This window comes from Papio anubis, chromosome 2, assembly GCF_008728515.1.
Source record: "Papio anubis isolate 15944 chromosome 2, Panubis1.0, whole genome shotgun sequence".
Taxonomy (NCBI): domain Eukaryota; kingdom Metazoa; phylum Chordata; class Mammalia; order Primates; family Cercopithecidae; genus Papio; species Papio anubis.
In genome coordinates, this window is record NC_044977.1 from 64519811 (window position 1) to 64533796 (window position 13986).

At 34.7% G+C, this 13986-nt stretch overlaps 1 protein-coding gene across 7 annotated transcripts in view; it reads right to left on the bottom strand.

Annotated features, from left to right (window-relative positions):
• Nucleotides 1-840: 840 nt before the first annotated feature.
• CHL1 (cell adhesion molecule L1 like) overlaps nt 841-13986 on the bottom strand; it is a 209905-nt gene continuing 196759 nt past the window's right edge. For 6 of the 7 annotated variants that reach the window (XM_003894176.5, XM_009200328.4, XM_009200330.4 and 3 more), the window contains 4 exons: nt 11989-12150; nt 11229-11360; nt 8605-8677; nt 841-4772 (listed from right to left, as the gene is read on the bottom strand). In XM_003894176.5, coding sequence (XP_003894225.2) covers nt 4556-4772; nt 8605-8677; nt 11229-11360; nt 11989-12150 — 584 coding nt within the window. In that variant the 3' untranslated portion in view covers nt 841-4555. The remainder of the gene's footprint in view (nt 4773-8604; nt 8678-11228; nt 11361-11988; nt 12151-13986) is intronic. The other variant, XM_003894178.5, reaches the window with a different exon arrangement.

Below are 13986 nucleotides of genomic sequence, written 5' to 3' on the forward strand. Positions count from 1 at the left end.
AGCATGATCAATAAGTCAGCATTAAGTTGAAACTCACCTTTCTTTAGTATTTCTAAGAAAAGGTGGAGGAGCGAGGGCATGAAAAAATGTACTATTAATGGTATAATGAATTAGGGTTTTGGAGTCAAACATCCCTGGGTTTAATTTTTAGTTCTAGCCCATGCTGGTGACACTCATTAAGTTAGTTAACCTCCCGGTTCCCTAATTTAATAAACCAGAGAATATTGTTCGAGGATTAAATGTGGTATTCTATGTAAAGTGCTTGGTATAGATAATTTTTTTTTAAATTTTTGTAGAGACGAGGTCTCTCTATGTTGCACAGGCTGATCTTGAACTCTTGGCATTAAGTGATCCACCCAACTCATCCTCACAAAGAGCGACGATTTCAGTAAGTCTCCATGTCTGCTCAATAAAACAGTTTTAAAAACAACAATTTCCGATAGATTGTCCACTGAGCCAAACTGGGTAACCCAATTCTAAGAGACCATGTCAAAATTATCTAATAGCCTCACTGAAAATATAGCATACTGGGCATTTTCTTGGAAGGTGACATTTCTACATTTTTATTAAAAATAACCAGATAAATATACATTCATCTTAAATTTATATTTATCATAAGTATAAATTTCATTGGAATATTCTGTTTTATAGACGTTGATGATATTGTATATTTATAAAGTAATTGAAATCAAAATATTTTATTTATATCTTATTTATACTTTATTAAATTATATTTCATTTATAGATATTCCAGGATCAGAGGCAACCGAAGTAGTTAAAATTAATATGTAAATTCTGATTCTTCTTAACTGTGTAGAACAGAATACAAACATTTTTGGATTACATGAAGTTGAACTTTTATTTGGAAAGTTGAATTTCATGTATAATGAAAATATTTTCAAACCATACATAGTCATAAGCATAATACGAACACCACCTACAATACAAACACGTTTTAATAAAGTTCTACTATGAATATTAATCCAAGCCAAAAGAAAAAGGTAATCAGGTGAACCCGTTCTACATACCTTTCATCTCTTTTGATGATGTAATCGAACAATTTAAGGTACAAAACAAAGAAAGTTTTGGCTCGACCCTACTTATTTCACTATAGGAACACTAGGATATATATATACTACCACAGATAACAAACCCAATCCCATTATAATCAATTTAACATTGTTACAAGAATCATATCTTAATGGTATGTAAACATATTTAGGATTTCAATTGGCAATTACATTTTAAATGCTTAGAAAAGCACACCAACATTTCTCATTATTTTCCTCTCTTTAGCTTATCTCTTCCATGAGTATAAAATAGGAAAAAATATTATTTGAGACTTCCAGCATAATTCCATTGTGCTCTACATTTTTACAAACGTGGGTGCATCTAAAATATCAATGCCTTTATACCAATAGAATAAAACCACCAAATTCGCATTTTTTCTTATAAATACGCATGCAAAATTAGTGGAAAACACTTTTGTATAGCAAAGACCCTGCTTAATTTTCTTCTGATTAATAATTTTCAATGGCATGTACAAATCATACTGCTCACAGAACAGTAGATTTATTTTCTGTAGATTTGTTTTTCTATAAAAATATATTTATGTGTTCACAGGAAAAAAGTTGAGTTGGTATGTGGGGGGTGACTTTTAGATACATAATTAGTTAAAGGTTTGCTTGTGAAGTTAAAAGGCATCTTAGCTTTTACCATTTTCAAATTTTTCTTCATAAAAAAGAACACCCTGTGACAAAGATAAGGTAACTGAGATTATTTATTAGCACTTTAGAGTTGAGAGTTTGAAATAAAAAGGTTAAGCAACCTGTCTAATGTTTATGTACAAAATGAGTGCTGGAACCAGGAAGAGAATTTGGATTTTCCCAACCCTTGGACAGTTCTCTAGGAACTCATGCCTACTAACCATTCTTGAGAGTATATACAATCAGTTACATTAAATAATATTAGAAGTAGACTAGAGAAAGTTAGTGTGAATCCAGTAAAGAACAAAGTTCTAAATATTGGCTGTTGCCTTATTACTAGTGGGCGTTTTGCAAACAAGCCTCACCAATTTATAATTACCATTGCACATCATGGACTCCGTTACTCATTTTCTGAGGGAAAGTCATGAAATCCATTTTAACCTACTTGGATTTATTTTATTTGAAAGTTATTCTGATTCATAAAATATATGAATCATATAATTTCACAATTAAAATCAGGGTCAATCATAGACCTATTCCTTTTGTGCTGAAGAGTCCCAGTAGTAGCCCAATAGTATTGAGGAAAGGTAATAATGATAGGAAAACATAGTCATCATTCAATCTCATTTTTCACATCCGTAAGTTTTAGCCACTCAAAAGATCTGAGTAGGAACAATCTTGATTTTCAGGCAGCTAAAGGGGAACACGAAGTGTAGGAAGAGCTAATACTTCAGTATTTGTTTTATCTTCTGACTTAAAGGGTATTAAATTCCTAAATATTTTTGACATTATTTCTAACCTGCATGACTTTCTTTAAAAACCACATTTTGACTGACGACAAAGAAGAGGAGATAGAATAGTATGAGAACTAATCTTGAACGTCACAACCTTGCCCTCTTCAGTAGCTGGGCATGACAATTTTCTCCCAGATAAATCAAAACATGATGACTGTTCCTCCAGAAAATCGGCACCTTAGAAATCAGATGAGGATGGAGCTCGAGTTGCACTGATGGATGTGCATCACATCCTCACATTTACACGGCGTGGAGACCACAATGCCTTCCCCTTTGAAATGCTTACTCCCAGGACTGTGGTCAAATCCTGAGCCCATAAACTGTAGTTTTAAATAAGACATTCTTTTCCTGTCTATGCCTTCAGGAGGACAGGTGAGGTTCAAAAGGACAAGTAGATATTCCATGTGCATTCCTGCGCTGACTATTATAAATACCCCAAATGTTGGTATCCATGAAATATAAGGGGTTACATAAATCCAACTTGAGGATGTAACTGTATACCAATAATCACAGCTCAAAAACTAAAGTAAAATAAATGAATTTCATTTAAACAGTAGTTAAGTATTTCAGGGTAAGGTTAAAAAATGTTTCCGTAAAATGTCAAGTCTAGTGCTGAACTTGACCGACATGTATGCATCATCCTCCATATTGTTTTTAAAACATGTTCATGGACAATTTTAAAAGGACTGGAGCACAAATGCCAGAAAATAAATTCCCTGAATTTGTACTGACTTTGACAGAAGGAGAATATAGGGGAAACAGATTCTCACCACAAAGATGTTTAAAATACGATACATGCAAACATATGTGTAGTAATTTCTATGTAAATAGTTTTTCTTTTGAGGAACTGGGGTAGATGTACATTCAACAGTAAAAACCTATTTTGAAAAATATGAAAACATTTCCCTCAATATTTATATGATATTTTATTTTGAAACTGTTGAAAAAAAACCATATAAGAACAAAATCCAAATGCTTTATACAAAGTCTTCAGCTTTGGAACCTCATGTTATTAGTCGTAGCTCTGGAATGATGAAAAACAGTATCTTACTAATATATTCTAACTGTACAAACATGCCTGTTAATGTTCCTTTTCTCCCTTCAAAATAAAACACATCTATATTTTAAACTGTGTAAATATTAACATAATATGTACAATGTATTCATGAAATATATGCAAGCATACCATTACATAAACATAGAAAAAAGGTAAAAGCAGTCAATTTAGAAATGAAGATATTAAGTAGATGTAGCTATTAGAATCCAGAACAATGGGCACTTTCTGCCTGTTCTTGTATGAAACAGCCTTCTGACCACTGCTTCCATGCAGTTGAATTTAGTCCAAGAAAAAACAAAAAACAAAAAAACACAGACACAAAAAGTGATGCTCGTGGATGTCATAACTGATAGAAATTTAAAAAATGTTGAAACTGAAAAACTTATACTTCTGTTTAAATATGACCATCTCTGGGCAAATAGGAGCTCAATAAATACTAGTTGATTGTTCACCTAAGACTTTTGCTACTACAATTTAAATAATAAATTTAGACTGTATATATTCAATGAAATGTTTTAATAAGACATTCATATTCTTTTTTACATTTTAAATAATCAGTTTGCTTATGGTCTTTTAACCTGTAGTGAAGCAAAGTCACCAAGCCAGTTCTCAGAGACTGTATACCAATGTGCATATGGAGGAAAACCCACAAGGTAGCAACATCTATGCAAGCACACTGAATAGTAAAATCAGGCAAATATGGACTATACTGAATGGGGACTTTGGATTTAGTTGAGGTGTATCTAAACACAGGATTCGTTTTGTGTTTTGCATTTCGAGCACCTGAAAACAACAAAAGCAAAACATAGGCCTGAAGTGCTTGGCATTTTATATTTTGAAGGCAGTGCTACTTTTTTCAACATAATTGCAGGATGTTGACTTCTGGATGAAATCTTCAGTCAACATGTTTCTATTCCTATATGAAAGTTCTTGCTCCCTTGAACAGATAAATATGAAAGGTTGGGGTGAACCAGTAGCGTTGGTTACACATGTTGTGTTTATGCCCGAAGTGGAAAAGTTGCTGTAGAACTTCCATTGCTTTCAACAGATCCCTTCTCCTTAGATCCTGCATAGGCACCAATAAATGATCCATCTTCATTGAATAGAGCATGATCTCCCTCTCCGTATTCGACTAAGCTGTCAGCACTTTCAGTAGGCTGCATATCCCTATTAAGGGACCGAAGGCTTCCTTTGAGAGGTTTTTCATCACTGTCACTGGAAAACAAACAAACAAAAAATAGTTCAATAAAATCTAATATTTATATTTGTGTAAAGAAACACATTCATAAGTGCTAAAAGGTTTTATAATGTTCAGGACATTCATAATAGCATTGAAGACAGATACTAAAGCCCACATGATACTACCACACATGTTTACCAAGTTTGCAAAGTCTGTAAACACACGTTTACAAAGTCATAAGCAATTTCCACCAAACAATCTTTCATTATTCACAACACTTCTGATTCTCTTTAAAATTGACAGCTGAGCTTCTGTAGGACATGTGGGATTCAACCTGTTGATGTCCATAGTGGCTGCTATGGTCTAAATATCTGTGTCCTCCCAAGCTTCCTATGTTAAAACCTGATAACGGATGTGAGAGAGTTAGAGGTGGAGTCTTTGGGAAGTGATTAGGCCAAAAGGGTGGAGCCCTAGTGAATGATATTAGTGCCCTTAGAGAAGAGGCCCCAGAGAGCTGCCCTACCCCTTCCATGATGTGAGGACACAAAGAGAAGGCACCATCTGTCACCCAGAAAGTGAGCCTTCACCAGACATGGAAAATGCTGGCATTTTGCTCTTAGGCTTCCCAGAATCCAGAACTGTGAGAAATAAATTTCTGTTCTTTTATAAGCAACTCAGTTTATGGTATTTTGTTATAGTAGCCCCTAATGGACTCAGACAGAGAACAGATGTAATTTCCTTTGCTTTCATGAACTTTTGGAGTTCCTGGCTTCTAAGTCTTGATCACTGTTTTTGCTTCTGATCCTTTTCATTCTCTTATATCCTTCCAAAAAGTTCTTTTAAAAATCAATCACATTCTGTTTTTGAAACCAAATAACTTTCTTTAATATAGTTAACAGTTCAAGCTTGTTACATTTTAAGATAGAAAGAAATGGCTGATATTTTAATAACATAAATAAGTATACTATATTTATGGTAGGTGTTTTATTCATGAACAGAAGCAAATCCATTAGTAAAATGCTTATCAAATGGTATGATCTTCAGATTTTGGATCAAGATTTTAAAAAATACCAATTAGTATTACATTATTAAGCTATACACCATATAAAATGATTTTATCAAATTTTATCAATGAAGCATTTGGAAAAAATATAATTTAGATGTATGTATCATTTTATAATTTGTGGTATTGGTCAGTGCTATTCAATAAGTATGTCACGTTTCTAGGAATAAAACAGGATGACCCTTCTCTGCCTACTCTATGTTATATGCCACCATGGAATTTTCTTCAGTTTAAAAAAAAAGTGAGCAAAGGTGACATGTGTCTCTTCCAAGTGGAAGATTAAAAGCCAGTGCTCAGTTTGTTACATTCTGTTTTCCCTGCTGTGGCGACCCTGGATCCTCATCCACCAGCCGGTGCTCCTAAGTGACTAAGATGAAAAGGGCAATCTCTGTGGGATACATAACTTGAGAAAGAACATGCTTTTGGAGTTGTTTTAACAGCAGCATAACACATGCTCCCCTGACTGATACGATAATTGGCTCTCGAATTAGGATATTGCAGTTATAAAAACAAATCAAGAAAAAAGATGAGGCACTGGCTGAGGAATCAGGAAACAAAGAGCAAAGAAAAATAACAAAAGGGACGATTATCGGAAGCTAGCAGGATGAGGACTTATGTTATGTAAGGGTACCTCTTATAAAATGGCCTCCTGGGATAATGTGGAAAGTAGACAATTATCCTGATAAATGTGTAGTTTGGGGGAAAGAGGTTGGAAAACACATCAACTACTGTAAAGGGATGTCATAGGAAATAATGCACGGGAAGATGTTAGCTATCTTTATAAAGCAGCAGCAGGGTGTGGGGAAATGGGTTTTTAGACAAGGCATTGCAAGGCATTGTTGTTGTTTTCTTGCCTGTAAAACTGAGCTAATACGGTCTTTCAAAAGTAGTTTTTTGTTTTTTGTTTGTGTGTTTTTTTTTTTTTTAATTGAGATGGAGTCTCACTGTGTTGCCCAGGCTGGAATGCAGTGGCACAGTCTCGGCTCACTGCAACCTCCGCCTCCTGAGTTCAAGCAATTCTCCTGCCTCAACTTCTGAAAAGTTGTTGCAGGTCCTCAATGATCATTGCCTCATGGAATCTGTACCTTGTATAATCTTCTTCCTTTGAGTTGTGGGCTAAACTTATTGACTTGCTCCTATAGAATACAACAGAAGTGATGGGAAGTCACTTCCAATATCAGGTTACAAAAGGACTGTGGCTTCCAACTTGGGTGCTCTGTCTTGCTCCCTGGCTCACACATTCTGAAGGAAGCCAGCTGCCATGTTGTGAATGGCCCCATGGAGATATCCATGTGATATGGAGTTAGGAATGACTTCTGGCCTGTGAAGAACTGAAGCCCTTAGTTCAACAGTCTGTATGGAACTATATCCTGCCAACAGCACCATGAGTGGCCTAGGAATGGCTTGTGCTCTGGCTGAAACTTTAGATGAAACCATAGCCCTGGTCAAAACCTTCCTGCAACCTCATGAGAAGTCCTGAGCCCAAAGCACCCATCTAGGCCATGTCTGGATTCCTGAATTATGAAGACATAGAAATAATAAATGTTTATTGTTTTAAGCTGTTAAGTATTGGTGGTTATTGTTATGAGGCAGTTGCTCACTAATACAACAGTAATGAGCACAATTTGCAAAGCTCCAAAATTATTTCTTTCTTTTTTCTTTTTCTCTCTTTCTTTCTTTCTCTTTATTGTTCTTTATTCTGGAAAGAATTTAAAGTCATTTATTAAGAAATATAAAAATGTAAAAAGGATATTGACTAAGTGAATACAGAAAAATAAGTATAGCACAAAGTGGAGGTACAGGTAAGCTCAAATGTCTAACAATGAGCTAATGAAAATGCTCCACATCCCTGTCTAGAGTGATGAATCCAGAGATGAGAGAATGAGGATCAACCAGATTTCTTCTTTGATATAAACTCTGGTTTCCCATGTGCTAACATTGATATAAATCTGGAACTTACAATATGTCTATTGGCTGAAATATACAGGGTACCTGAAAAAAAATGATGCCATTCCAACCAAAACGAGCTAAGAAGTTAAGAGAGTAGTAGAAAGGGGAAGATGGAGAGAGATAACAGGAGAAAGAGACAATTTAACACATCCCCAAAAGATTCCTGCCTAGCTCAGAGCAGACTTCTTGCCATTCCTCCCTTGCCCGACATGCTCTCACTCATTTTGTCATCCTCTGTCCAGTGGTTAACAGTAACACAATCCTTTTTATCCTTTAAGGTTTAGCTTATCTCTTATGGATGATCCTTTTTCCAAAATCCTACCTGGGCAGAAATAGTTGCTCTCTTTTGTGCTCTTTTATTCTATTTAATTCATTACAGTCATTTGCATATATAAGACATTTTTCTCTGCTGATTAGGTTCATCGAGAGGACAGGGTTTGTAACTTACTTACCTTGGCAGGGGCAACACTGTAGGTATACGGATATATGTGTGTGGATGCAAACGGTACCAACCTGAGTTCAAAATGGCCACGCTAAAGATGTTTTAGCTACCCCAAATAGATATTCAACCTAAATAAGAATAGTGTCTTTGCGTTAGGCACACAGTTTCAAGAAAAGTATCCTAACCGATACTTCTGCCTGGACTGTAATTCTTTATACACCCTCACCACACAGACAGAAATTTGGTTGCTAGCACTTATGTGGGCCCTATTTGTACAAAGTATTCTTTATAGGGTCATTACATTATAGTTCTGTAAACTTTTTGTTAAGAATAAACACCTTTTTGTTCATTTGAGCTTTCAACATGATGAATACGTGTTTTGATACATTTTAAAACAGAACCTCAAGTTTACCTGTATTCACCAAAGGTTTCATCTTTTACTGACTGAATTTCTGGGTCTGGATGCAAATCTTCCTTTTCTTTAACTAAAAAAGAGAAAAAAGGTGGGGAAACTAATACAGTGACTGTTTAAAATACATTTTTACCAGTGCTGTGGAATAGTGTATAGTCAATAAGAACAGCATTGCTCAAATGTTTTGATACCAGTGAGGCAATATTTTTTTCTGGCTATACCTGTAGCCCATCTGTTACTTCTTTGTTTACATAAAAAAGGAGGGGATTTTGGGAAGTTCTACTTTTTTGTCATCACACCTGCAGCATGCTGCATATTTTCACGTGACTACTCAATATTATGTGAACAAGAAGTCTTATTGGAAGAGCCCAACTTAATTTGATTTCTCAGTGAAGACCAAATTACTAAATATTTATTTTACTATCTGGACCTTTTGAAGATGTCATAGGCACCTATTAGATCTGTGTCATTAAATTAAATTGAATTTAAAAAGTCAATCAAGGCTGGGTGTGGTGGCTCATGCCTGTAATCCCAGCACTTTGGGAGGCCAAGACGGGCAGAACACTTGATATCAGGAGTTTGAAACCAGCCTGGACAACAAAGCAAGACCCTGTCTATTAAAAACATGGAAATTAGCTAGGTGTGGTAATGTGCACCTGTGGTCCCAGCTACATGATGGGCTGAGGTGGGAGGATCACTTGAACCTGGGAGGCAGAGGTTGCAGAGAGCTGAGATAGTGCCACTACACTCCAGCCTGGGCGACGGAACAAGATCATGTCTCAAAAAAAAAAAAAACAAAGGTCAATCATTTGGTTGTTATGCATCACTCTTACTCAAAATTGTTGCAACAATCTGAATATTCAGGTCTCCACTGACATTTTACTTTTTTTGTTTTGTTTTGTTTCAAGACAAAGTCTCACTCTGTCACCCAGGCTGGAGTGCAGTGGCATGATCTCTGCTCACTGCAACCTCTGCCTCCCGGGTTCAAGGGATTCTCATGCCTCAGCCTCCTGAGTAGCTAGGATTATAGGCAGCCGCCACCACGCCCAGCTAATTTTTGTATTAGTGGAATATAAGACCAAAAGCTCTTATTCCCTTTACTTAAAAAAAAAAAAAAAAAAAAAAACCTCAAATACAAATTGTTCTTTATGGAACTTTTTATGACTACATGCAGAGACCTAATAGATTCTCTTAGCTACTCTGCAATATGAAATGCTGATTTTTTTTTTTTTTTCTTTTCAGGGCATGATTTGAAGAAACATCTTTAGAATCTGGATAGCACACAATTCACAAATGATTATTTGTTGGGGATAAGGAGAATGCTATAACTCTTTAACGTTTCCCATTAATTACTCAGAACATTTATTAGTCATTGTGAACCTAATTCATAATCATTCAGTCTTCAGAGAAAAAAGTGAAATGCATAACTCCATAAATTATGCATGTCATTTTACAAAAACCTAGAAATTATGCTCTCAATGTTTCTATGTAGATGACGGGTTCCCACTAAATATTTGCTAGATAAATCCTAAGCCAATAATGAACTTCTCATAAATCTGAACATCATGAAACAAATAGCAGTGTAATCTAAATCTTTGTCACCATATAAAAGCATCATGAATACTAAGCAATACTAGTAATAACCATCATCTTGATACAATATGTATATCTGAAAAAGACAAAAAAAAATTCGGAAGTTGAATAAAATTAAAGGCAAACATCATATTACCAACTATGATGGTTTTCATGGATACCTTATGTATCATTAATTCATGAGGCAGTGTATCTAATACATGCCATGGTAATAAGAAACGCATTCCTAATAATGATTAATACCAACAAAGTTGGCCAGTGGAGCCAGTAATATTAGAATGCATTAGTGCAAAAAACACGAGTCGTGTATGTCATGTAGAGAGAAAGGCGTGCTATAGATGGGTCACTTAAAACACTAAAGCATGTATATGACTTAGTAATACGTCTCTCAATGGCTCTGATCTTTCACAGATAGACAATAGAAGTTTGGAAGTGTTATCAACCTTGTTAGAGCTTTTTCTTTCTTTCTTTCTTTCTTTCTTTTTTTTTTTTTTTTTTGAGATGGAGTTTTTGCTCTTATCTCTCAGGCTGAAGTAGTACAGTGGTGCGATCTCGGCTCACTGCCACTTCTACCTCCCGGGTTCAAGTGATTGTCCTGCCTCAGCCTCCTGAGTAGCTGGGATTACAGGCAGCCGCCACCATGCCCGGCTCATTTTTGTATTTTTAGTAAGAGACGGGGTTTCATCATGTTGGCCAGAATAGTCTCGATCTCCTGACCTCGTGATCCGCCCACCTCGGCCTCCCAAAGTGCTAGGATTACAGGCATGAGCCACCACACCTGGCAGTTAGAGCCCATTTTAAGTGCTAGAAACTAGAACCAAGTAACTATCTGGAAATAATACTCTAGACCATACATATTTTTTTTTGGTTAATTTAGCAATATGTTTTTCCTCTCAGTGCATTGTACATCTAATTTGCTAAAATAAATTTGACTTGAATGTGTATTTAAAAAAAAAAAAAGATGTCTCTGAAAATGCTTCCCAGAAAATGCTATTTAGTAAGTTGAAAATCACATTAAAAAACAATTTTACCTGAGTACTTTCCACCTCTGTTTCTCTTCACAAAGCAAACAGTTAACAATACTAGTGTGAGAAGAGCAATTGCACACATCAGTCCAATAAACCAGCCTTGAGTGGAGATGTCATCATATAAACCAGCATATTCTGTTGTAGAAAGAGAAGTCACAACATTGTACACTAGAAACAGTCTTGTATTCTGTAAAATTGGGGAAAATTAGACATCATTTTTAAGCATACCAAAGAGTATCAATTTTTTTAATGACCCCAGAAGGAATGCAATGTGAAGGACATGTTAATGGGAGAATACTGATAAATCTTTCCTTCTTTATTTAAAAAGGGACTTCTTTGAGTTGTATTTGATTCTGAGGATGAAAAACCAAAGAAGGATAGTGAAGGCAGAAGTTAAACTGAGAAGAAGCAAGGAGCAAGCAAAAGCGCAAGCTGCCTTGGTTAGAAGCAGATGACCATGGAGCCTGGTGGTTTTGTTTTGTTTTGTTTTGCTTTTTCTTTTTAGTTTGTGTTATTAACATGTGTTAATTAGCAGGAGATATTTTTAGGCAACAACTCTAGTAAAAACAAAATAAAGGATAAGTTGAACTACTGTGATACATTTTTCATTTTGATAATTTAAAATATGTCTAAAATTGAAATTATTATTTTCATTACTAATATACTCAGTGTTTTCATGTTTAATATAGGACATATGCAACACTAAATATTCTACAGGACACAGATTGACTAAGACTTTCCCAAATATAATCTCATTTCTCACCTCTCCCTCTTGTCTCAATTACATCTTGAAAAATGCTATCGTTATCACCCCAATTCTTAGTCATTAGGCGAACTATATGTTCAGCTCCCGGCTCAAATACCTCTATTGGGTGAGTCTTTTGAGTAAGATTTACTCCTTCTGATATCTTCCCGATACCTTTACCTAAGAAATGTACACAGTTAAATCATGTGAATTGTAGTCATGGAAAAACAGGACATAAAAAGTAAAAAAATATATATTGTTATTCAAAGTGAATAAGATAGTCACTTATACCATATTGTCTCAGTTTTTGAATTACAGGAGATCAAGAAAATCAACATTTCAACTTCCTTTCTTAATATAATGAAATTGAGTAAATGAAATGAACTCAGTACATGGCCGTTTAAGATGAAATGGTACTGTAAATCTGCCTGGTCTCATGAATGATTCAAAACCGTAGACTTAAAAAAATTATACAATATGATTTTGTGCAATTTGGATTTTCACAAACCTAATGGGAAACTGAATATGGCCTTTTGACTTACAATTGACAGCATATAACCTTATAATCATAACTAACTATATATTGCTTTTTTTTTTTTTGCCTTGGTCTTCTCCATAAATACTGATGAAATAGCATTACAATATGGTCATATATTAAATATTTGAAATTTATAGAAGCCCAAAGTGCGTGAAGTGCAGGCTTGTAGGTACATACCAATGGAATGGTTTTACTGACATTTTGAAAGTGGTGTGGGAAGTTAATACTTTTCAAAAAATATTAATATGTCAATATGTTAATAGTAGAATCTCATAGTAGAAGATAAAATGAATCAAGTTTAACAAAAATATGCTAACTTCTTATCTTACCACCAAATATCTTAAATATTTTTGCATGCGATCCATAGTTTTGCTGGGAATCAACTCAATGTAATAAATATAATCCAGAAAATGTTAGCAGTGTTATAAAATATGTTTCTTACTGAGACTACAACGGGTTATGAAATTCTATTTAAAGTGGGCATATGTTACAGATCAATATTTCATTATGCATTTTCATTATAGAAAAAAATTAATTATATAGTTACTAAATAACAAAAAGGTTTTATTAAAAATTATGCCATGAGAGAAATAAGGCCAATTATATGAGCAAAGCCTTCAAGATTAAGCATCATTGAAACAGAGTGCAATTAATTTTGACCTTGAAAAACAGAGATATTAGTAAAACGTTAAGTAGTGCAAGCTTTTGAAAAACAGAGTAAAGCAAGTGATTTATTCAAACCACTAATGACACAAAAATAATATTTCTGATTAGCTCCATCTTTTCCACTCTTAGATTATGGAATATGATTTATTTGAAAATCAGAGTGACAACTTGAAAACAGAGAAAAATGCTTGTCAATCAAATCCTATTTTTTGAACAAGCGCCAAATGACCTTGAAATGAGCTACATAGGCAGAGCGAGAAGAAAGATGCATAGTAGTATGTTCCAATTTGCACAAGTGATCATTTTTAGAGTGCTGAGTGATAACAAGATGTATCTTCTCAGTGGAAATATACATTTTTTTCAAAGATTATGTTGAACTCTAGTAGAAAAAGAGATTGTAATTTTTTTCCCTGTACATATAGCAAGACACGCCTATAGAAGAGAAATCAGTGTCAACTGGGGAAGGGGGCACTTAGCTGGAATACTGAAAATGCAGATTCCTGAAAAAGAGCACAAACAGGCTAGTAAGAAACATTTTTAAATTCCTGACACGTAAGACAGTGAATAAATGTTCTTTTAAGATACGCAGCAAATTAGTTACATTTTTAGTTTGAAGAAAAGATGCCACATCAGTTGTAAAATCACATGAACAGCATTTTCATCCTCCAAAAACAATTTCGCAAGCATGAATGCAACCAAGCCCAAATTTTCCAACGTATGTACTAGAATGTGCAATACTTGCAAGGCAATTCTGTGAATATTTTTTCTTATATGCTTCAAATTGGCAAGAATGGGATCAGTATTTCACAAGC